This window comes from Miscanthus floridulus, chromosome 5 (genome assembly GCF_019320115.1).
Source record: "Miscanthus floridulus cultivar M001 chromosome 5, ASM1932011v1, whole genome shotgun sequence".
NCBI classification, from domain to species: Eukaryota; Viridiplantae; Streptophyta; class Magnoliopsida; order Poales; family Poaceae; genus Miscanthus; species Miscanthus floridulus.
The window spans coordinates 114,498,174-114,522,865 of NC_089584.1; the positions used below are offsets into that span (position 1 = coordinate 114,498,174).

The 24,692-nt window shown below is 45.5% G+C and overlaps 1 protein-coding gene and 1 non-coding gene across 2 annotated transcripts; one reads left to right on the forward strand and one right to left on the reverse strand.

The window, feature by feature from the left end:
- Positions 1-9,470: 9,470 nt before the first annotated feature.
- Positions 9,471-9,585, forward strand: LOC136455770 (U6atac minor spliceosomal RNA). Its single transcript, XR_010759238.1, has one exon. It is a non-coding gene; the product is annotated as a U6atac minor spliceosomal RNA (small nuclear RNA).
- Positions 9,586-9,958: 373 nt separating this feature from the next.
- LOC136453136 (protein MIZU-KUSSEI 1-like) lies at positions 9,959-10,849 on the reverse strand. The gene has a single exon (XM_066453711.1). The coding sequence runs from the start codon at positions 10,823-10,825 to the stop codon at positions 9,959-9,961; it is 867 nt and encodes a 288-aa protein (XP_066309808.1). The 5' UTR covers positions 10,826-10,849.
- Between the last annotated feature and the right edge of the window lie 13,843 nt (positions 10,850-24,692).

Consider the following 24,692-nt stretch of genomic DNA (forward strand, 5'->3'; position numbering starts at 1 on the left):
AACTCGTCGACGGCGAGTTCACTGGCGATGAGGTCACTAGCATTGTGTTCCCCACACTCCTATGCACCTACTGGTACCCTAGGTTGGCTCGGCGGATCACCGGAGCGACCTCGCCGACGAGCATGGCGGCTCGACGGCGACGCGTGGTGGCGGACTCGTCGTCTCCGGTGAAGATGTGACCAAGCAAGCACGACTATGAATTCTATGAACCCTAGCGGAGCTCTACGGTGCGGATCACGATGAAGCAGCGCTGAGCTCCAACCACGTGCATGGCGGCACGGCGGGGCACAGAGCACGGCGGTGGTGTCACCGTTTAGACGAGACGACGACCGAAGATAGGTCTCCATCATCGGGGAAGGTGCTACACCTCTAGGTGACACGGTAACAGGTACCAGAGTCGGCTAAGGGCGTCCGATGAAGTCGGCGGCGGCAAGCGCATGCTTGTAGCCATGGTGGACACGCACGGTGACGTCGCGCGTTCCTACGTGACGACGGCGGTAGCGGCTAAATAAACGACAACATGAGCATCTATGACCTAAGGCGATGATGGAACCAGGGAGAAAGAGGTAGGAGGAGCGGTGGATAAGGCTGGCCACGGTGAGCTCGGAGCTCGGCGGTGCTCCGTGACCATGGCGGCGATAGCGACGTGAAATATCATATTACCTGGGCTAGAACGGTGGCAATGGCGGCTTGAGAAGGTAGAGGAGATGATGGCGGAGCTATGGGCGAGGTGGATTGGGTGGTGCTACTGCATGGACGGCGTGCGAGCACGGCGGAGCTCGGCAACAACGACGTGGCGCTGCGGCTTTGCTCTGGCGTGCGCGAGAGCGAGAGAGAGACAGAGAGTGAGAGCGAGTGGGAGTGTAGAGCGCGTCGCGGCGGCTTATCTGTTCGCCCCGGCCTAGCCAGCGGACCCAACACCGGCGTACGGCGTCCACGCGGCGGTCGCGGCCTGTGGCTGGTCGGCCACGACGTCGAGCTACCCGGCCGATTCAGAGCTGCATCGAGTGACTGACAGAGCGACTTCGTGCACCTATAACTTCTAATCCATGGCGATTTAGTGAAAATGGTATTAGTAAAAATTATAGAGCTATGTGAGGTCTCCAACTTTACTTCAGGAAGCATCATCTAATTCGCCTTGGTTTGCAAGTTACAGTGCTTCAAAGTGGTGTACTTAAAATTGTAATCGGCTTCTAGACTAGCAAAATTTCAAAGTCCCTAAACAACATTTGATTGTTACTTTAGAGCTGTTTTTGACTATGTTAGACACTGAATTAGCTCATGGCCCTTAAATAAAGTTTGTAACCCATAAGATAAGCTCAACTTTTATTAAGGGTGCACTGTCATGCAAACACTCTAAGCTACTGTTCAACTTTGGTCAAACTAGCATCATGAAAAATGACATTATGAGTAAACTAGGACTTAGAAACAAAATTGGCTCATGTCATGAATACAAACATTGTTTCATTTATCATCCTAGATATGTCTAAGGTGTTTTTATGACCCCACAATCATCTCTTGCATTGGTCACACATTGCCACAAGTATATGCATGTATATAATCAACATCACATGTGATAATATGTAAGAATAAGATGAAATTCCATACGATCATGCTCATGAATGCTTGGATGATGCTTGTGCTCATGAAATGCAAGTGCCAAATACATGCTTAACACTAGGGTGTTACAACCCGTGCACCGGTGCGCTGAAGGATGCGAGGGGGGAAGCGACGGTTGATGAGATGTGCCCCGCCTCTGCGCCTGGCCACCAGAGCTCCGCCCAGATCTGCGCCCGCTCCATCGCCCTTATTCTTCAACTGCGAGGCCTCAATCTGGTGGGTGGCGCAAGACCGGTGGATGGAAAGGCGGAGCAGCAGGCCGCCGTGGGTCTCGAACGGGGAAAGACCACGAACGCCTTGGGAGAGACGGAGGGAGTGAAAGGATAAGCCTTCTCTACCATCTTTTTTTTATTTTTCTATTCGGTAGTGGACGACAGGAGGTGACATGGATGGGTGTTGTACTCTGGCTATAGGATGGGACCCACGCTAGGGCCTAAATCGACATCCATTTTGGTATATTTTTTGAATGCTTCGACGACATGTATTCTGGGACGGAGGGAATACGGACTATGGACATGTATTCTGGGACGGAGGGAATACGGACTATGGAGTAACGCGCTTTAATAGTCTAGCAACCAACTGATGTGTTCAATCAGTTCGGAGACTTGAAGAGCGTGAGTAATGCTTGGCATGATGAGTTTAATTTTCATCAGCACCATTCTTGAGAAAAAAAATATGTATAAATCATTCTTCGTGCTTTCATGACTTGTTTGGAGACGTGTAATGCATTTGGAGCAATAATTTTATCACTCGAATTGCCATCTCTTTCGGCCCTTTTTTTGTGTGCTTTTGTTTTTTATTTAACACTTTGCTAGATACAACGATGGATCAAACACAAAGCAGCTGTAGCACCAGGCATGCTAGATAACCATCAAGAAACGATGGAATGACGGAATATAGAGCAGCCCAAGGACTGCATTTGCTAGATTATGCTCCCACTTGCTTTGCTTCCTCGTGGGACGGGCACGCTTCCAGGCGCCTCCTGCGTCTCCAGCACCACCCGCGGCCCCGTCGTGCGCGACGCGAGGCTGACATGCTGCCTCGGCCAGTTTGACACAAAGAGACAGCGAGGTTTCTGGCTGCCGCTTTAGCCCAAATTCCCAGTGCGTCTCATTCCAACAACATTGTAAACTGCAGTGCCCAACCCAATTCACTGAATCCGTCCGCGATCCTCCTCTGTGCTCCTTACACATATCGGCAATTGTAAGAGTAAGGGCACTCAAGTGAAAAGTAGGAAGGACAGTCGGGACAGCATTGGTTAATTCCAGTTTTCTTGTTTGAGAGAGAAACGTTGAAGTAAATCGTATGACAGCAAATCCTTGTAAGACGGCTCAAAGAATGGAGCCAGCAGCAAGTAGAGGTCACGGAGCTTATTGCAACTCCTCATCCGGCGTCCATTTTCCCAGCGCATTCAAATCCTATGAAAATGTGCACATCTCACTGAACGCATGACTAACCAATCCATCATTCCTACCAGATCTTGTTGCAATTTCACTTCTAGTTTCACCTAGCTGGTTTTCTTGATCTTGCCATGCGGCCAGAATTCAGATGCCCGTTATTTATAGACACATGTGTCTCGTTTGGGTACATGGTGCACCTCAAGCTTTAGACTTCAATGTTTCACCAACCCATCATTCCTTCCTGCCAGATCTTGTTGTAATTCCACTTCTAGTTTCACCTAACTGGTGTTCATGCCATGCGGTCAGATGCCCATCATTCTGATAGCTTCAAAAAGAAAACCTCTAGCACTGGAAATAATGCTTGAACATTTTTGAAAGGCAACATTATTGGTTGTAGTTGCCATCTAAAGGTCTGTTTGGTGATAGCAAAGATATGTTATTCAGTTCTGTAGGGAAGCGAGTCTCTGCTTGTGATAGCTCGACGTGCGTTAATCTGAATTTTGTCTCAAAGCCAAGGTCCGAAGATCAATATTTTCCCCCCAGAAACTGAACAACGTCCATGCGCTTCGCTTCCTTACTGTTTAAAGTATACTCATTACACAAGGAATTAATTGATCTTGTATCAACATTCTTTTTATGAGGTGTTTAAATTCAAGGGCTAAAGTTTAGGGATGTCACATCAGGTGTCACAGGGTACGTTACATTGAGTGTTTAGATATTAATAATAAAACAAATTACAGAAGTGCAAGCCGATTTTATTAAGCCTAATTAATATGTCATTAGCACATGTACTGTAGCAATATATTGTCAAATCATGGACTGATTAGGCTTAAAAATTACTCTCACAAATTAGTCTTAATCTATGCATTTTGTTTCGTAATTAGTCTATATTTAATACTTTATGCATATGTCAAACATCCGATGTAACGAGAACTCAAGTTCAGGAGGGGGAGCAAATACACAGATTGCACGTAGTATAATTGCAAAACCACGTTTCTTAGTCGGTCTAGAATGATGAATGAGCAGCGCAAGGGAGAGAGCAACAGCTGCTGCCGGACGTCCATTAGGAAAAAGGCAGACACGCGCTGGATGAGTTCACGCGAAATTGGAACAAAAGAGGAGCACGCTGCCGAACTCACCGCGCCGCGACCACCTGGAGCCATCGAGGTCTCCACGAACTCACGGTGATCGAAGAGGCCTGTTCGCTACAACTTATCAACTAATTTATCCATCCATCAGAGTCTACAATATTTTTTTCTCATAACAAAATAGTTTTAGTTGATTTTAATACTAGTCAAACAGTCGTGAGTCTGGCGGTCAGTGGTTAGGCACGGGCCGTACCGTATACGTATTGATGGACGACACCCATATCGCCATATGTGACCCTGCTTTTCAGATTTGACATTCATATCACAATGATATGTCAGATCAGATTAAGTTAAAGACACTTGGACCATGGTGTTAAATATTGAGAGGCTTATGAATTGAAAATTAGAAATTTCTTTTTTTAATACAAAAAAATTAGAAATTTCTCTATGTGAAAAATAATTTAAGACAGTCATCATTACTTAATTGGATAGGGTGATTTAAGATGCGTGCAAGTAAGAAGTCATTACTTAGAGCAGGTACAATAAACCATGTCTGCTTGCTGATAGTCAAAACAACTAAGGGTGTGTTTAGTTGGGGAGATGAAAATTTTTGGGTGTCATATCGGATGTGTCGGAAGGATGTCAGGAGGGGTTTTTGGATACTAATAAAAAAACAAATTACAGAACCCATCAGGAAACTTCGAGACGAATCTAATGATACTAATTAATCGGTCATTAGCACATATGGGTACTGTAGCACTTGAGGCTTTTCATGGACTAATTAGGCTTAAAAGATTCGTCTCGCGATTTTGCCGAGAACTGTAAAATTAGTTTTTTTTCGTCTACATTTAATACTCCATACATATATCCAAACATAATCTTTTACTGTAGAAGGCAAAAAAAATTTAGAAACTAAATAGGACCTAAGCAAAGTCCTTGGTGGAAAAGAGAGAAAGGAGAGAGATGGAGTTGGGCGACGCTGCCGCCGACCGGCTGGTCACGGGCTCCAACGCCCGCATGGACCCACTTAGAATCAATGTAGGTGAAGCAGACTTCAGGCATGTTTGATTTCTACGTAACCTACTAAAATTTCTATCACATTGAATGTTCGGACATATGCATGGAGTATTAAATATAGATTAATTATGAAATTAATTGTACAACTTACGACTAATTTATAAGACGAATCTTTTAAGCTTAATTAGTCCATGATTTGACAACGTGGTGCTACAGTAAATATGTGCTAATAATGAATTAATTAGGCTTAAAAATTCGTCTCGCAATTTAATCTCCATCTATGTAATTGGTTTTATAATTAATCTATATTTAATGCTCCTTATTAATATCTAAATATTTAATATGACATGAATTTTAAGAGCAACTAGAGAACCAAACACCCTCCTTCTTTTGGCCTGTGTACGTGAGGAGATTTGAAGAGAGACTTCGTAAATTTGAGTTATTGGTGAGTCTCGTGTAAATTACTTTTGAAATCCAGGGAGAGAATTCATTATTGTATGCCTTGTCTATAAGAGTAATCTACATATGACATGGTTTGGCTATTAATTTTTTTTTTTTTGCCTCTTATCTAGGTACAGTTGTAGTATCTGTTTATATATAGATTTACACCAATCCTATACACTCGCACTACGAGTACACAAACAAACCTACAACTATACTCAGATCACTAAGGAGTGTTCGGCTGAACTGGATTATTTTACTGTTCATGCTAGAATGTTGTGAGAGAAAAACACTGCTCCAGGTGAAAAAAAAAACAGAACAAGCCGGCTGACCAGCCAGCCAAACATGCTATAGATCGTGTCCTTTGTGAGATTACCGGATCCAACCATGAACTCGTAGAGGACGAAACGCGTCACATACCTTTTGTGGCTCCACGCGAGAGGCAACAGAATATTATTAGGGGCGAACCCCGGTGAGAGGATAATTTCCGAAATGAATTTTTTAAGTCTAATTAATCTATTATTAGCACATGTTTACTGTAGCACCACGTTGTCAAATCATGGACTAATTAGGCTTAAAAAAATCGTCTCACAAATTAGTCACAAGTTATGTAATTAGTTTCGTAATTAATTTATATTTAATACTTTATACATGTGTCCAAACATTTGATATGACAGAAGTGTACATAGGCCATGCATGTGCTAGTAATAAATAAAACTACAAGAACTTATGGACCCTGCTTAAATAAAAGGAGCTCGAATGGTTCAGAAACTTCACGAACATGGTTTTTTCGTCCTTGCGCATTAAACCTTTGTTCGGCGCGTTTAGTTCGGTATAGTGCACGATTCTCTGCTGTAGTATTTCGTTTATATTTATGAATTATTGTCTAAACACTGACTAATTAGGTTCAAAAGATTCGTCTCGCAAAGTTAAAGCAAATTATGCAATTAGTTTTTTATTTCGTCTACATTTAGTACTCCATGCATATACCCAAGTTTAATATGACGGAGAATCTTCTTTTTATATAGTGCACTTTTGAAGAACTAAACAAGTGCCTAGGGTTGTATTCAACTCCCTACAGTCCTACACTACTTTTTAATGCTTCCTTGATCCTCGACGCTACTAGTGCCGAGATGTCCAGACGGTTTGTTCTGTCTAGACGGCTCAATTCCTCCCGAAACATTCATTATTATGGTGTTACATGTGTGCAACATCGTTTATTTCCCTTGAATATTACGTGCAAAACATCATTCAATCCCCCAAATGAAATAGAGGAAACGTGAAAAAAATACTTGCATCACATAGAATTGTTTTATGCACTATCATCACAAATTTCCTATTACAATTTAAAGATTGATCAGTCCGCGTTTGGTTTCAAGAACTAAGAGCATCTCCAAGAGTCTTTCTTCTAAATCTCTAAATCATCGTTTAAAGAGTCACTTGCATAAAAAAACGTTTTCTATATCTTTTCACTATCAACAGCCTTTCTATATCTCATGCGTACTCTAAAGATTCATTCTCGTCTTCTGTTTTTGGCTAGCGAGCTAGAAATCCAGAATAGAAGATGGCTATATTTGGATAGCTATTTAGAAGCTGTTGGAGGTTAGTTTTTTACTAAATTTTTTATTCCTAGCATTTATGAATGATTTTTTAGAGAGTATGTTGGAGTCGCTCTAACAAGGATAGGGTCATCTCCTATGGGAATATTTGGTAAAAATGAATGTCCTTGTCCCTAAAAAAATGAGCGGACAACAAGTTCGTCCCCATTCTTCCTTCGTGCGTGACGGCCAAGTGCCAAGTAAGAAAAACGGCGGATGGTCTTGTCCCAAAATCAAGGATGGGATCAAATGGAGAACAGGAATGGTCTTGTCCCAAAATCAAGGATGAAATCATCTCAACGACAATCTAAAAGACAATCATTTGTATATGTTGGTTGTTTAATGGTCGCATGATTACATGGCCATTGTAGCCTCCCTTAACTGTTGCTTTAGTGTCATACGATGAATTATGCTGATATCTTGTCATATGTATGATTTAGTCAGTGTTTTCCTAAACGCTAAACGGTAAACAGTCGGTCGCCTACCGTTTAGCCATTATTCGGGCAAAATGTCCCATTAAACGGGCTAAACGGCCAATTAAACGGGGTAAACGGGTGATTAAATGAAAACGACGCGTTTACACGGTGTTTAAACGGGCTAAACGACCGTTTAGGCGAACAGTGGATTTAGTGTGCTATTACTGATGAAACATGCAGACAAATGTTGAATTTCAGGATGCAGATTAATGAAGTTTAATTCTCCTTAGCATCGTTCTTGAGAAAAAAAATGTAGTATGAATTATTGTCTCTCTACGACTTTGTTTGGAGACGTGTAATGTATTTGGAGCTGTAGGTTTATCACTCAAATTGTCAACTCTTTCGGCCTTTTTTTCCTTGTTATTTTTTTTTATTTTAACACTTGCTAGATACAACGATGGATCAAACACATAGCAGCTGCAGCTGCAGCACCTGGCATGCTAGAGAACCATCAAGAAACCCCAAGGACTGTGTATTTGCTAGCTTACATGCTCCATTTGCTTTGCTCGCTTGCTGTCCACTGATTCAGCTCCATAATTAGTGCAAGGATCCAAATAGAGCCAGCCAGCCGATTAGAGCAAAATTCTCTTTAGGCCTCCTTCGGTTGGGTGGGGAACAATTTCAGTCTCTGGCTTCCTTCTATAATTTACGAAGCATGGGAAAAACGTTCCGGCTCGGAACGGCCGAGAACAGTGCTAACCGAATGGGGCCTTAGTAAATATATAGAGTAATTGATTGGATAGGATTAGGGCCCTTCTCTATATATCCAGGGCTACATTGAGGTTAAGATTGGATTACAATCCATAACCAGGCTTGGTTCGGTGGTGTCCCCCCTGCTCCTGAATACTGCAAGGTATGTGTCTTCCTCGAGCGCGACGTGCAGGCGCTTCGTGGCGTCCATCTCCTGGGATCACCAGCCTCCCCCGTCTGCATGACTTCGTGTGGAGCGCTCCCAGGCGCCTCCTGCACCTCCCTCGGGAACCGTGTCCCCGTCGTGCGCGATGCGAGGCTGACAAAGCTGTCTTGGCCAGTTTGCCACGACGAGACAGCGAGTGTTTTCGCTGCCGCTTCAGCATAAATTCCCAGCGCATCTCATTCCAACGAGATTGCAAACTGCAGTGCCCACGCCAATTCACTCCGTGCTCACTACTCCTTACACATGAGCGAACTTTGAGGTGTTAGTTTCATTTTACATGGCGTGGAGAAGCCAGAAGCCAGCTATATATGGGCATTTGTGCAACACTACGACCACGTTTGTCAAGTTGTGTAAGCCTCTTGTTCACACCTACCAGAGTACAATAAAGCAGTCAGTGCCTTGGCAACCAATGATCAACGATGTTGGGCCTCAAGCGGGCCAAACAGGCCGTGCAGAGAACAAAGATGGCCTTTTAACTTTGGAGGCCGGCCCTTCCTAGGAGTAGTGATTAATAATATATTTGAGAGTTTCTCATAAAAAAATAATATATTTGAGAAGCAGCAAAGCTGGTTGCCACTAAGAAAGGTAGCAATTTCCACTAAAGAGAGGAAACTCAGCAATTCTCTTGGAAAAATGTTTTAAGAGGTTGAAATAAATATACAAGTCACACGTTTCAGTCGCCTTGGAATTGGCCTTGTTATGACCCAAAAATAATATGCATCTCTGTTACACGCATCAGTACCATACTGGTAACTGTTTGACTCGGTGCAGCTGTGTTGATGGCTTATTTCTGTATGTAAGTTCTGTCATAAGGCATTGCACAGGCTTTGCAGCGGTGTTCAGTGTTTAGTACCATACTGCCTGCCAACAGACGAACCTGCTTGCTTATAATCTTCATCCTGCTGCAACAAGACGTGTTCGTAGAAAGGAGAGACGGTTGGCATCTCCTCCGACAGGGTCGGAAGCACACCCTGCAGATTCTCTACCCAAAAAGGAAATTTAAACATCTTTCTGTTTTCAGCAGATTTCGCACTAGGGATTTTGATTTCAAACACAGAAAAATAGAGCATCGATATTTTTTTATCTTTTATAAACATCTTTTAGTTTTCAGCAGATTTCGCTTTCATAGATCAGCACAGCACCAGGGATTTTGATTTCAGACAGAAAAAACAGAGCATCCAGCTTTCTGTTTTCAGCAGATTTCATCTTTCTGTTTTCAGCAGATTTACTTTCATAGATCAGCACAGCACTAGAGATTTTGATTTCAGACAGAGGAACAGAGCATCGAGCTACCCTTGCAGCAAATTTACCTGCTTATATATAGCTTAAAACTATCTTCTGCTCACTAATCTCAGTCATAGAAACTCCAAAATGTGAAAGGAAGTGTCACAATTGACAGTTGTCATATCCTGATGAAGAAGATGCTAAGCTCCGGCCCGTTGTTGCCGTCAGGGTTGAGCATGTAGAACGACTCCGAGTCCCGTGACCCCACGACGCGATCGAAGTGCGCGCGCATGTACGCCAAATCACCGGCCTCCTGCCCTTCGGGGGCACCGCCACCGCCGACAACGTCTGCCGGCAGCACGCCGGCGCCTGCCGACACCGTGCGCAGGAGCTGCAGGACCGTGAGGTCGCCCTCCGTGGGCTCCCGGCGCACGGCGTAGCCGATCTTGCGGCCGTTGACGTAGGCCGTCCACAGAGGCTCATCGAGCAGCCTGGCGCGCCCGATACCGGCGCCGGCGCCCGGGGGCTTCTTCTCGCACTCGAGCGCGACGCGCAGGTGCTCGGCGCCCATCTCCTGCATGAACCTCCCGGTCTGCATGGCGAGCTCCAGCAGCAGGATGGGCACGCTCCCGGGCGTCTCCTGCACCGCCAGCGTCACCCGCGCCCTGCGGTGCCCGAACAGCGTCCCCGTCATGCGGGACGCGCCGTCGATGTGGTGGCCGCCCCTCGGCCCGCCGCCGCCAACGCCGTGCCGCGGGATGACGCCCGGTAAGCGGCACGCCGGCGCGAGGATCGGGAGGGACCGGAACAGCGCGCGCACGGCGCGGATGGCGCGCAGGGAGGAGCGCGCGGCCCCTGCGCCGCGCCGCTGCCGCTTGTTGGACGACGGCGGCGCCGTGAGCGTGATCGCGGGTCGCGGCGAGGCCGGCGGCAGCGTCGAAGGCACCGAGGCCGCCGCGGCGCCCGGGGTGCGGGGCGTCGCGGGGGCGATGAGCGGTGACATCGGCGGGGAGGGCTGCGGCGTGCTGTAACTGTAATGTAGCATGGCCGTTGGCCGACGAGGTGAAACAGAACTGGGGATTCGCAATTCACGCGATGTCGCGGAGTTTGGAGCCGGTGGGAGATGCTCTGGAGAGGCGGCATCATATCGGCGCTTATGACAGCCGTGTGCGTGCTTATATGATGAGGTTGATGGAAAGCACGTTCGTGAGTTCCACAACGAGGCGTGCACGTCGATGGGAAGAATGTTTTCCTCCATTTTTGCTTGTCGGTGTACGGCGCAGACTATCTTAGCGCATTTTACTAGTCACAAATAAATATTGATGCAGCGGTCCAGTAATCAAGAGGGCCGCAGTTATCATGTGGATTTAGTGATCCGTGCTGGTTGAGCGCGACCCAACTTATAAACCGATGCGTTTGTTTTTTCTTTTTGAAAACTGAAATGGAATTTCCCAGACAGGACGAGATGGTTTAGGCATACTAATTGGGCCAGTGCTGTGCAGTATATCAGGTCATGGGAGTAGGATGCCGCCCCAGCTAAACTACGGGCTAGACCATGGCCGAACGACATGCCTTTGCAGCCCATGGGCTCCATTCCATATACTAGTGCACTGGACTGACTGGACTCTGTCCCGTTCGTCACATGAACGCCCAGCGCCTCACGCATCCAAAAAGTTCCAAACTCCACAGGCGGCGGCTGCCTGCCTGCCTACCTGCTGGCTGCTGCTGCAATTCGCGCGCGCCAACGAGGTATTTTGATTCGGTCACTAAAACGTAGAAGGTGTTATACGAGGACGTCGTACGGAGTGTTTGAATATCAATAAAAAAAATAAATTATAGAATTCGTTAGAACTTCACGAGACGAATTTATTAAGCCTAAATAATCTGTCATTAGCACATGTTTACTGTAGCACTACATTATTAAATCATGAACTAATTAGGCTTAAAAATTCATCTCATAAATTAGTCATAAGATGTACAATTAGTTTTATAATTAATCTATATTTAATAGAACAACGGCTAAAGCCTAGGAGGAGAATACAAGCCCCCTAACAAGTGTCCGGTGTCCCGTCCCGCCAGGCGCGAGATTCGGTGGGAGGCCGGCACCCAACTAAGCCCTTGTTTAGTTCTACCCCAACTTCCAAAAAGTTGCTAGAGTACCTGTCACATCGAATGTTTGCGGCCCGTGCATGGAGCATTAAATGTAGACGAAAAGAAAAACTAATTGCACAGTTTGGTGGGAAATTGCGAGACAAACGTTTTGAGCCTAATTAGTCCATGTTTGAACACTATTTACCAAATAAAAACGAACGTGCTACAGTAGCCCCAAAATCCAAATTCCTGGAACTAAACAACCACTAACAAGCCTACTCGCCCGTGTTTAGTTGTCAGGCCAAATTCTAAAAAAGTGCTACAGTACCCATCACATCAAATCTTACCATACGTGCATGGAGCATTAAATGTAGGCGAAAATAAAAACTAATTGCACAGTTTGGTTGGAAATCGCGAGATGAACGTTTTAAGCCTAATTAGACCATGATTGAATACTAATTGTCAAATAAAAACAAAAATAGTACGGTAGCCCAAAATCAGTTCCACTGCGTCCTGATGAAAGCGGCGTGCACGCGCGCGGGGTGCCGGGTGCGTCGGATGATGAAGGATTCAAGGCCGACAGCGCCGCGCACCTACGGCTGCGGTGTCGCCCCACACCACCGCGCCCGGCGCGTGTTCTTCTATGTTTGTGGCTTTGTGCCATCGCTGGTTGCTGCATCGTCCTCGTCGCACCGAGCCGGCACGCCGCAACGTGTCCGTGTCGCACTGGCACCACCACCAGCCCGGCAGCCGCCCATCAAATCAGCCGGAGCACTAGCCAGCAGCTCAGCTCAGCCGGTTCTATCCGCGACACGGGAAAGCGTCGATGTAACGAGGTAACAACTCCAGCAGGCTAGCGCCAGGGCTTCAATCAGAGAGCCTAGCGCCGGTTGGATAATGCGGAGACGCGACGAGGCAGGGCCCATGGGATGACTACGGCGCCGTATGGCTTGGTCGAGCAATGACATTGATAGGGGGGGCGGCCTGCTCGGATCGCCGCACTTGCCGCTGCGCCCTGCGCACCAGCTCGCGGTGGGGCGGCACCGACGAGTCGACGACACGTACGCGAAAAGGACGGCACCGATGTGCCGGGCGGCCGCTGGACCTGGCCCAGCGCCAGCGGTGGTCGAGGCCTCCGTTTGCAGAACCACATATGCTTGCGGAGAGACCACGTGGTCTATGGTAAAAAAGAAGATGGAGATAATTAAAGATGAGGCACGATGAAAGCAAAAAGTTTCTGTACAAAACACAACTAGTAATAGTTTGCAGTGTGTGAATAGTAGTCTCAATATTTCATAATCTATGTGGATCACTTTATTTGTATAGAACCACTAAAAATGTTAGCCTTCATCGATGCTGCACTGGTTTTCCAGCTAGCCGCTTATCAGTAAGTGCCTGGATCAAACAGGCCCGAAGAACCCGCTCATCACTCGTGTGAGGCGTGAACACTCAAGCGGCATCCGTCTCTCTGCCTAACCTGAGAAAGTTCCCTCTTGTGCAGGAGCCAGGAGGAAAAAGCCTTGCCCTCGCAGGGAGTTGAAAAACGTTGTTCACTTTTGTCTGGTTTGTTTGGCCTCGTAGCAGCTTCCAGGTCTCCAGAATTGAGCACGACACGTCACACGTCCACCTCAAAGTTTCGTTCAATCCACGGTCCACGCTCTCTTGGACCTCGGAGGCCGCCCCGCCCCCACCCCCACCCCCCTGGCCCCTGGTCCTTTAATTCCATCAGGTGATGCGCTGTTAGGGGGCTGTTTGGTTCTTCTAAAATTTCCGTCGAATGTTTAAACATATACATAGAGTATTAGATATAGCCTAATTATGAAATTAATTACATAACTTGCAACTAATTTGCGAGACAAATCTTTTAAATCTAATTAGTTCATGATTTAACAATGTGGTGTTACAGTAAACATACGCTAATGACAGATTAATTATGCTTAAAAATTTCGTTTCGAAAATTAGCCTCCATCTATGTAATTGATTTTATAATTAATTTATATTTACTATTCTTTATTAGTATCTAAACATTCGATGTGACAAAATTTTAGGAGCCACTGAAGAACCAAATACCCCCTTAACTGGCGGAGTGAAGCGATCGAATTGCTTGCACCGAGCAGGCAAGGGCTCCTCTGTGTAGTAGATCTCTGAGAACTGAGAAAGCTTGCAAGTCATCAGCATCACTGGATCTACCAAGAGGCAACTAGCCGTATCGTCCGGGGAGGATCGAAAAGTCCTCGCGAAGAGCTGCTGGTGCAATTAGTTTTCGATGTTATTAGGCGGTCACAGACTTTCGGGAGGGGGAAAACAAGGCGGTCTTCCGTGTTCAGATGCAGATGACCTCGTCAAACTGAGGACACTGGTCGTCAGAGTCAAGGCTACTCCATCATCAGATCATAAAAAGGGCATGCACGGCACTTCTTTCATTAGCCGGCAGCGCAGGAAAGTCAGAGGACGAAAGTGCTACTGCTAGTAGTACTGGAAGTGTGGTACTCACATTTCTCCTTTTACCTCACCCTTTTCAGCCGAGAAAAACGTGCACCTCTGTTTCCGCGCACCATTCAACAGAGATAAACAAATATCTTCTGGAGGAATCAGAAATGGGATTATGGGCAGCTCGACAAAAACATGCCAAAAATGATGAGCAAATTCCTTCATTGCCACTAAAACATATAACACTCCCTTCACTGCCATTGAAAATTATATGTTCCTTTCACTGCCATCCATTCTTAATTTCAAATCCCTTCACTGCCATTGCAGTCCAATACATAGACTTCGTTCCCTTGATTGCCATTCATATAGATATTTTTTCCCTCCATTGCCACTGAGATAACGGAACGGCGTTAAAAGACTATCTCTACGTAAGTGTTGTACCAATTTTACCCTTTTCCTTTGGATGAAAACAGAGACCACGAGTGGTCTGCTCCCTCATCCCAAATCTTCTCGAGCTAGAACCCTAGATCCCCTCCGACCCAGCCCGACGCGACGCCCGCCTCTGACACCGCTCGACGCGGCGGCCCTGTCCATGACGGGTGAGGCTCTGGGTGCCAGGCGGCGGCCGCTCTAGCTTCTGGGTCCGCCGTCCCCACCGCAGCGGGTGCCGGCTTCCGGGTGGGCACTCTGGGCGCGCCATTCGTCGTGCAGCACGCAGGCGCTGGCCACCGGGCCGCCTGGGGCGCGGCGCTCCTGCCTCCACGGGCACCTCCATGGACCTCGTCTCTCTCCGCTAGCAGGCGGTGCGCCAGTGCTACATCACCGCCTACTTCCTCGGGCTCAGGCGCACCTACCGCCTCGCGCTCCGCATCCAGCGCCGCCTCATCCCGCCCAACCACCCCAGGATCCGGGACTTCGTTTACAGGTACTGCCTTCCCTTTCTCCCATTCGCCTCGCCGAGCTGCCCTGCTGCCGTGCGCTTGCAGGAAATCGATTCGATGCAAAATAGTACAGCCTAGGGGAGATGAAGGGCAGGTAGAGAGCTGATCCCGTGCTTCCAGAAACCAGGCCTATCTGCATTGATTGCCCTTCACATTCACTTCCCCTTGTTTCTGAATATTATATGATATACACCAAGCTCATTTTGTTGGGGGGTTTGCTGGTATCCTGGTACATTGTATATTGGGACGTTTGAGCTTCACTTCATCCAGAAATTCAAATGTTTGGTTGTACTGGCATTTAACTGTGTACACATTATATTTTGACGGCTAGGAGTACTCATTACTCAATCAACCTATCCAGTAAGCAGCACACAGCGCGGCAGCAGGCAGGAACACTGAAGGCCGGGGTCATGCACTACTCCTAGGTCCTAGGCTCCTCCCCTTCTTCACCGAGCAGTACCAGTCAGGCCAACAAGCACAGCTAACGGTCAGTACATAGTATTCAGATTTCCTAGTTCAAACTAAGCTACTGAAGTGTGTGTCGATTTGTTCCCAAATTAGAAGTTGCAACTCAAATGCCTGCTGGTCCTTTGTAGATATAGCATTGATGTCAAATTACAATGTCAGCCCTTACTATTTTACTTGTTTTTCACACAGCTGAGGAGACAAGAGGGACGCATGGGAACGCCGGGGCAAGTCCCCGACACATCTTGGCTTCCTGCAGGGTAAGTGCTTCGTATGTTGTTCTTAGTTATTCACATTTAAGTACATACGACTACACTTTATTGTGTTTGCATAATTTTGCATTCACAGGATGGACACTAAGTCCACTTACCTACTGAAAATCAGACTCACTGGAAATCCTAAAAAGCGTAGGAAAGAATTTTCATGCTTTCATATCACCAAGGTTGTCGATTCTGATCTATGCAACTTTAAGGATCTTGTGGAAACAATTGTGGATGCATACCCTCATGGCTATAATGAAATAGTATCTATTTTTTACTATGATGAGGTCCAAAAGAATTTCCCACAAGTCACAACAGATCAGGAGCTTCTTGCAATGTTCAACAAACATGTTGATAGCAAGGAAGTTCGCATGACGATTACTTACAGTGAGCCCACGGATGTTGTTTCTATCCCTGAGAGTTATACTCAACAAAATGCAGAGGTGCTTGATATCCCAAGCACTCCATCTGTGGCTTGTCCAATTCTAACTGTAGCAAGCCAGTCCACCATGCCTACAACAAGCAGTCCTATTGAGCCCACTATGCCTACAACAAGCAGTCCTACTGAGCCCACAACAAGCCAGCCCACTATGCCTACAACAAGCAATCCCACTGAGCCCACAACAAGCCAGCCTAGCACAAATGAGCCTACTGATGATGATGATTACCTAGCAAATCCAAAACCACATAATGAACATGTGGGTGTTGATGAGGAAGGTTTGTACCTAACCTGTGGGAAATCTAGAGCTGCTCTTAGCGATAGCAGTGACTCCGACTCTGAATCTGATGAGGAGTACCAGGAAGAGGATGGGCTAGTTGGGCAAGATCCTCTGCCACCTATACCAGTTGTAGCTTATGACAAAGAAGATCCCCCAATGGGTGTAGGCAGCATATATCCCAACATGCGTGAGTTTAGGATTGCACTATCTCAGCATGCTATCAAGCATGAATTTGAGTTTAACATTGAAAAGAGTGACCCAGGGAGAGTGAGGGCATATTGTTCAAGGAAGAAAGACGAAGGGTGTAGATGGAGATTACATGCTTCTACAATGAAGGACAACGTAACAATAAAGGTAACATTTGAACTGTTGTACACATTTTTTTGCTCTTTATTTTCCAACATTTGATAATCTTGTTTAAATGTATGTAGGTGAGGAGAAACCCATGTCGTCATGACTGTTCTAGTGCAAGAAGGAGCAAGGAAGTTAGGAATGCAAGCAAATTCTGGATATGCGAACAAGTAAAGGATTGGCTTATGGAAGATGCAAGCGTAGGAGCTAAAGAATTGCAGAGGCGAATAAAGGACAAGCACAAGGTATATATCAACTACAAGAGAGTGTATGCTGGTAAGGAGCTAGCCCGAACACAACTATTTGGTAGTTGGGACAGCAGCTTCAATAACTTGTATAGGTTTAAGGCAGAGGTGGAAAGGTGCTGCCCTGGCAGTTTTGTAGTAATAGATCATCACAAAATTGCTGAGAAGGTCAGATTTCATAGGATGTTTTTTGCTATGAAACCATGTATCGATGGTTTTCTTAATGGATGCAGACCATACTTGGCCATAGATAGCACATTTCTGACAGGAAAGTTTAGGGGCCAGCTAGCATGCGCAATAGCTGTAGATGGGCATAACTAGATGTATCCAGTTGCTGTTGGAGTGATAGACTCAGAAACTAATGAAAATTGGATATGGTTTTTACAAAGGCTTAGAGATGCCATTGGAGCACCTACAGGCTTAGCTATATGTACAGATGCTGGTCAAGGAGTAATGGCAGGAGTGAAAGAGGTGTTCCCAGATGCAGAACATAGAGAGTGCATGCTGCATTTGGTGATGAATTTCAAGAAAAGATACAGCGGAAAAATATTTGATGATCATCTTTGGCCTGCAGCATATTCGTGGAGCCCATACTATTTTGAGAAGCATTGGAAAGCAATGGAGGAAGCTAAACCATCAGCAATGACGTATATAAGGCAGTGGCATACTAGGATATGGACAAGAAGTCAATTTGGGACCCATTGCAAGGTTGATTATGTCACAAACAATTTGGCAGAGTGCTTCAACAACTGGATAAAACAGTTCAAAGGGCTGAATTTGGATGACCTTATGGACAAGATCAGACAACTTATTATGGATAAGTGGGATGTTAGAAGAACAGTATCAAGAAAGATTGAAGGACTTATTCTGCCACACATCATCAAGAATTTGAAAGAGCAAAGCAGGAACTTGGATATGGATGTACAGAGAAGTGGGGATATTCTAGCTGAGGTGTCTGTCAAGGGTGGCAGTGGGTTCAAATGTGTTGTCAACCTAGATGAAAGAACCTGTCATTGTAGAAAATGGCAAGTCTCGGGAATTCCTTGCAAACATGCAATTGCATTCATAACATCTCTTCGGGAACCTTTGGAGAAATATGTTGACATGTATTATTCAGTTCAGAAATTTAGAGCAACATATGAGATTCTTATCCCTACTATGCCTGACAAATCCCAATGGCCACAATCTGACCATGGTTACTTTATGCATCCACCACTTATAAAATCTACATCTGGTAGAAGGCAGAACAAGAGAGCCAAAGGATGTACAGAGGCTAATGGCAGCACAACAAAGAAGAAAGGGTCACATCAATGCCCCATTTGCAAGGATTATGGACACCGCTGGTATAACTGCAAGGATGGTGACCCTGAGGATATAGCAGCTATGCTAGCTAAGAAGTAAGCATTCTAATCTTTACTTAGTTTGACTTGTTATTGATTTCATATTGCTTCCTTTTGAGATCTCATTGATGTTTATGTTCATGCAGGGGGCCACCAAAAAGAAGGAAGAAAACAACTGAATGTGAGAGTAGCATTGTCCCAGCTGACCCAGGACCCAAAACAATGCATTTTCCTCCTAGGTATGCCTCCATATACTTAGAGATTTGAAATTTAAATTCTGATTATTTTTCTAAAAAATGCATTTCATTTTTTGTATTACAGCCAAAATGCCTCGCTTATCTTAGATTCTGGAAACTCTCTCAAGTATGTGCCCAATATCCAATGTCATTTGTTCTTAATTATAGCATTCTCAATATTATTATCTAAAAGTGTAAAACTCACTCACATGCAGGTCTGGTAGTGGCTCAAACCAACCTGAGACACTTTCCATTGAGTACCCTTTGTTCACTTTAGGTGAAACCACACCACCAGCTGCCACATCCATGCCTATAGTAGAAAAAAAGGGTAAAAGGAAGGCAAAGGCACAAGGAAAAAAGAAGCAGCAGCAAGTTACAACATCAACAGATAGTCCAGCAATGGGGACTAGAAGCAAGAACCCTCTAAGGCAAAGCCCTGCTGCACACACTAGAAGCAAGAGAAAACTTCCAGATTTGAATTTGTAGTTCAAGCAACTCATTTGTATGGTCTGTAATGTCGTGCAACCCTCTTATTTTGCTTGATATATAAACTTATGACTGCTTATTTTGCTTAGCAAGTATGAGCCTAGTTGAGAATTAAATGGACAACAATGACTGCTTGAACCTGTTATTTTGTTTGGTCTGTAATCTAATGAATTGCTAGTTTGGTTGGTAAACATTTGAACTAATGAATATGGTTCGTAGAATATAATATTGTTGTCATATTTCTATGCATGTGTTGAAATGTTATCATTTTTGTCACTGTATATTGCTGACAGGTCTCTAATTGATCTCATCGATGTTCTAAAGTTCAATGGCAACCAAGGGATTGTTATAGAGAAAATTTTTAAGGGTAAGATTGTCTTTCACATACTCATATAACAGCAATCTCGCTGCATTGGACGGCAATGGTAGTGAAGGGATTTGAAATTTAGAATGAATGGCAGTGAAGGGAACATATAATTTTTAATGGCAGTGAAAGGAATGTTATATGTTTCAGTGGCAATGAAGAAATTTGCTCAAAAATGATCGTTCCTCTGCAGCCACCTCGGTCGGCAGAACAAGTGACAGAGGCTGGAGATCGTGCCACGTTGGTTTGGCTAATTTGTTGTAAGAGAAAAATAATGTTGATTGACTGAAAAATACGGTTTATAAACCAAATGAACAGGGCGTGTCTGGGCTGCAAAGGTGTCTGTCTCCCAAAGAAAAGAAAAGAAATTGACGATGGTTAGGCTAACAAATTCCGAGTGGAATATCCTCAGCAAAGCACAATAAGGTGTGCTACTACCAAGTTACAGCCCGTTCGTTTCGGCTTATTCGCTCGTATCTGGCTTATAATCCACGACTTAAACAGTGTTTTTCTCTCACACCAAATCAGCCAGCAGTACTTTCAGCCACGGCTTATAAGCCAATTCAGCCGAAACGAACAGGCTATTAGTTAGTGGCGGATTAAACAACGGCGGCCTTTCCCTAAAACACAACCCTAGGTAGCTTAACCACGCGCGCTGCTCGCTTCCCATCCAAAACGGGCAACAAAGAACCGTAAAATATTACTATAGGAGAGCCAGTGTGAAAGCTCTAGTTTGGTTTTGGTGAATTGATGAAACCCTAAATGCTAACCTAGTTCATCAAAGTGATTATGAGATAGGTGGCACTGCTCCAAGTGATGAAGTAATTGTGAAGATCATGACATAAAGATGGCGAGGCCATGGTGATGATCAAGTGCTTGAAATTGAAAAGAAGAAAGAGAAAAACAAAAGACTCAAGGCAAAGGTATAAATGGTATGAGCTATTTTGTTTTGATGATAAAGACACTTAGAGAGTGTGATCATATTTAGGTTTGATAGCCGTACTATTAAGAGGGGTGAAACTCGTATCGAAATGCGGTTATCAAAGTACCACTAGATGCTCTAACTCATTGCATATGCACTTAGGATCTAGTGGAGTGCTAACACCATTGAAAATGTTTGTGAAAATACGCTAACACATGTGCACAAGGTGAACACTTGGTGGTTGGCACTTTTGAGCAAGGGTTAGGAACTTCACCAGCGGAGTGTTCGCTCGTAGAGTGCGGACAGTCCGACAGTGCCACCGACGCCCTAGACAAAAAAAGATGGAGGTCACCGTAAGTGACCGGACGCTGGTCTCGGTTGGACCGGCGCGTCCGGTCAGTAGTAGCAGAGGACGCGTAGCATCAGTCTCTGACCGGACGCTGGGTCACTCAGTGACCGGACGCTGATAGGGTGCGTCCGATCCTGCTGACGTGGCAGCACACAGGGGAGTCGCCGTGTGACCGGACGCTGGGTGTGTCCGGTCGAGCATGACCGGACGCGTTCGGTCGTGAAAAATCGTTTCTGGATGCTTACTCGAAACGATCGGACGCTGGGGTTCAGTGTCAGGTAACTTTGAGCTGCTGTGTCCGGTCATCACTTAACCGTTGAGATCGGACGATCAACATTTGAAGAGAGGGGACACGTGGCACGCATCGCGTGACCGGACGCTGAGGTCCAGTGTCGCAGAACCGACCAATTTATAAGAGTACAAGTACAATGGCAGCCCACAAGCGGTCGCACTGTCATACTTGAACCCATATAAACCCGGTAGTCCGTCGAGTACCACGATGGGTCTCGATAAACGATTTACAACAACCAAGATCGTACAGGATTCAACATACATGCCACATATTACATAAAGTTCACAGATACATTTCTCCATCATAGTACGAATAAAAGTTATTACAAACCGAGTTTGATAGATAAAGCGGAAGCAATTAAGTTCGAAAATAAAGTCTCCAACATAGTTTGATACAGTGCCAAGTAGGATCACGGTCCATAAAAGCAAAGATGAGGATTAATAAAGAAGCCTGTCCAAGGCTTACTCCTCATCCACAGCGGGATAGAAGCAACTCTTGCAATAACCATGATACACAGTGCCATCTGCAATAATGGGAAATAAAACCCTGAGTACGAGAAGGTACTCAGCTAGACTTACCCGTCATGAACCAGAAATAAAATGACTCCAAGGATTATGCAAGGCTGTATAAAGTGGACGTAACTTGACAACATTTTGCATAAAGGCAATTGACTCATTGTATAATGACTATTCCTTTATTAAGTTAATTATAAATATCCATTTCTAGATTAGCAATTATCCTGTGCCAAACATGTGGTATATCAATTTAAAAGCATACAATTGAAGGGTCGAGATGGCGGACTAGAGGGGGGGTGAATAGTCTTTTCTAAAATTAATCGCGTCGGCTAACCGATATAAATGCGGAATAAAAACAATCGGTCTAGCCAAGACTACACCCCTCTATATGTTCACTAGCACCTTGCAAAGATACTAATTATACAACTAAGGTACCGGGCTAGCTAGAGCTCTCCTAAACAATTCTAGGAGCAAGGTCACACAAATCTATGCCACTAGTACTTTAAGCAACAAGGAAGCTCCTACACATGCTAGTAAGCAAAAGTACAAAGCCAACTAAGCTCACTAGCAAAGCTCAATAACAAGGCAACCAATGCCTAATTAGAGAGCGCAAATACTTAACTACACAAACTAAGCAATGTGACTAACAAGGTTACTAAAATCAAATTAGCCACGCAAGGGAGCTACTTCTATGCTACACAAGCAAGAAGATAATTAGCAAGCTACACAAGCTATCTAATTACAAGAGCAACTACACAAGCTTAATATGTATAAAAGTAATTGCAAGCTTGTGTAATGGGGATGCAAACCAACGGGAAGAACAAGGTTGACACGATGATTTTTCTCCCGAGGTTCACATGTTTGCCAACACGCTAGTCCCCGTTGTGTCGACCGCTCACTTGGTGGTTCGGCGGTTAATTAGCATCACCCGCTAAGCCCGCACGTCGGGCGCCGCAAGAACCTACCCCTTGAGTGAGGGTAGCTCAATGACACGTTTTACTAGAGTTGCTCTTCGCGGCTCCCGCGGGGTGAGCACAATGCCCCTCACAAGCACTTCTCTGGACCGCCGCACAAGCTTCTTGCGCGCTTCGACGAAGACCACCACCACGCCATCTAGGAGGTGGCAACCTCCAAGAGTAACAAGAACCACCGGCTTGCAACTCGATCACCTAGTGCCACTCGATGCAACCTCATGATGCAATCGCACTAGAATCGCTCACTCACACAATCGAATGATCACTATCAAGTATATGTGTGATGGAGGGCTCCCAAGCACTCACAAGCATGGACACTAAGTCCCTTGAGGTGCTCCCCCCCAGCCATGGCCGAGGGCCACTTCTATTTATAGCCCCAAGGGCTAAACTAGCCGTTACCCCTTCACTGGGCAACGATCGGGCTGACCGGACGCTTCGGTCGTGTTGACCGGACGCTGGACCTCAGCGTCCGGTCGCCCACAGACGGTCACGTGTCCCGATTCCAACGGTCACTTGACTTGACCGGACGCAGCAGCTTTCAACTGATCGGACGCTGAACCCCCAGTGTCCGGTCGTTTCCAGTAAGGTACCGACCTCGACCGGACGCGTCCGGTCACACTTGATCGGACGCAGCCAGCGTCCGGTCACACTCCAGCTTCTGCGTCACCGTACGTCAGCCTGGCCGGACGCAGCCTGCCAGCGTCCGGTGCATTCAGATCCAGCGTCCGGTCAGTTGACCGACGCCAGCATCTTCGCAATCAACTCGTTTTCACTTCTAACTTCTTCACCCTTACTCCAATGTGCTAACCACCAAGAATTTGCATCCGGCGCAATAGAAAATAGGCATTCCATTTTCCCGAAAGCGCCAAATCAGAGAGGGACCCAAACCCATCTCACCCCTGCAAACATCACCTCCTTTATAAATGTGCCAATACCACCAAGTGTACACCACCATGTGTATATGTGTTAGCATTTTCACAATCATTTCCCAAAGGATGTTAGCCACTCAACTAGCCACGCCACTCGATCCTAGCGACAATGCAAAGTTAGATCACTCGAGTGGCACTAGATGACCGATATGCAAACAAGTTTGCCCCTCTTGATAGTACGGTCATCTATCCTAAACTCGGTCATAAACTTCTCTACACACCTATGACCGGTGAAATGAAATGCCCTAGGTTATACCTTTGTCTTGCGCATTCCATTCCATCTCCTTCAATGTCGATGCAACATATGCACCAACACGATCAACAATGATATGATCCACTTCATATCATCACATGATCATATTGGTTCATCGATCTTGACTCTACTTGCTCTTCACCGTTGCTATCGTCCATCGGCGCCAAGTCTTGCTCAAGCTTCACCGCCACGCGGTCCATCACTCCAAAGCCTTTGACTTGCCCTTCACGCTTGTAACCGGTCCATCAAACCAAGTCTTATCTTAATCTTCTCCACCTTGATCACATGACTCAATGTCATGTCTCATGTGCAATAAGCTCCTTCATCATCACATGTGTGAGCTTTGCAACATCTCCAAGCCATTTTCACCTCCATGGCATATGTTGCTCACACATATGTACCTGTGGACTAATCACCTGTGTATCTCACATAAACACAATTAGTCCACCTAAGTTGTCACTCAATTACCAAAACCAAACAAGGACCTTTCAATCTCCCCCTTTTTGGTAATTGATGACAACTCTACAAAGATATGGAAATTAAGCTCTTTTGGATTCATGTTGCTTGCCCAAGCAATTTTACCATGTGTAAATGATTTTGGACAAGTACGACAAACCCGAAATGGTAGTATTAGCTCCCCCTACATATGTGCTAAAGTATTTAATTTGAAGCTTGCACATATGCATAGATTGAAATTGTGGGATAGTAAATACTACAAAATGATGCTAAGGTGTATAGAATAAACATTTG

What these genes read in the sequence shown, in the direction of transcription:
- LOC136453136 (XM_066453711.1), bottom strand. Translation starts at nt 10,825, where the DNA reads ATGCTACATTACAGTTACAGCACGCCGCAGCCCTCCCCGCCGATGTCA.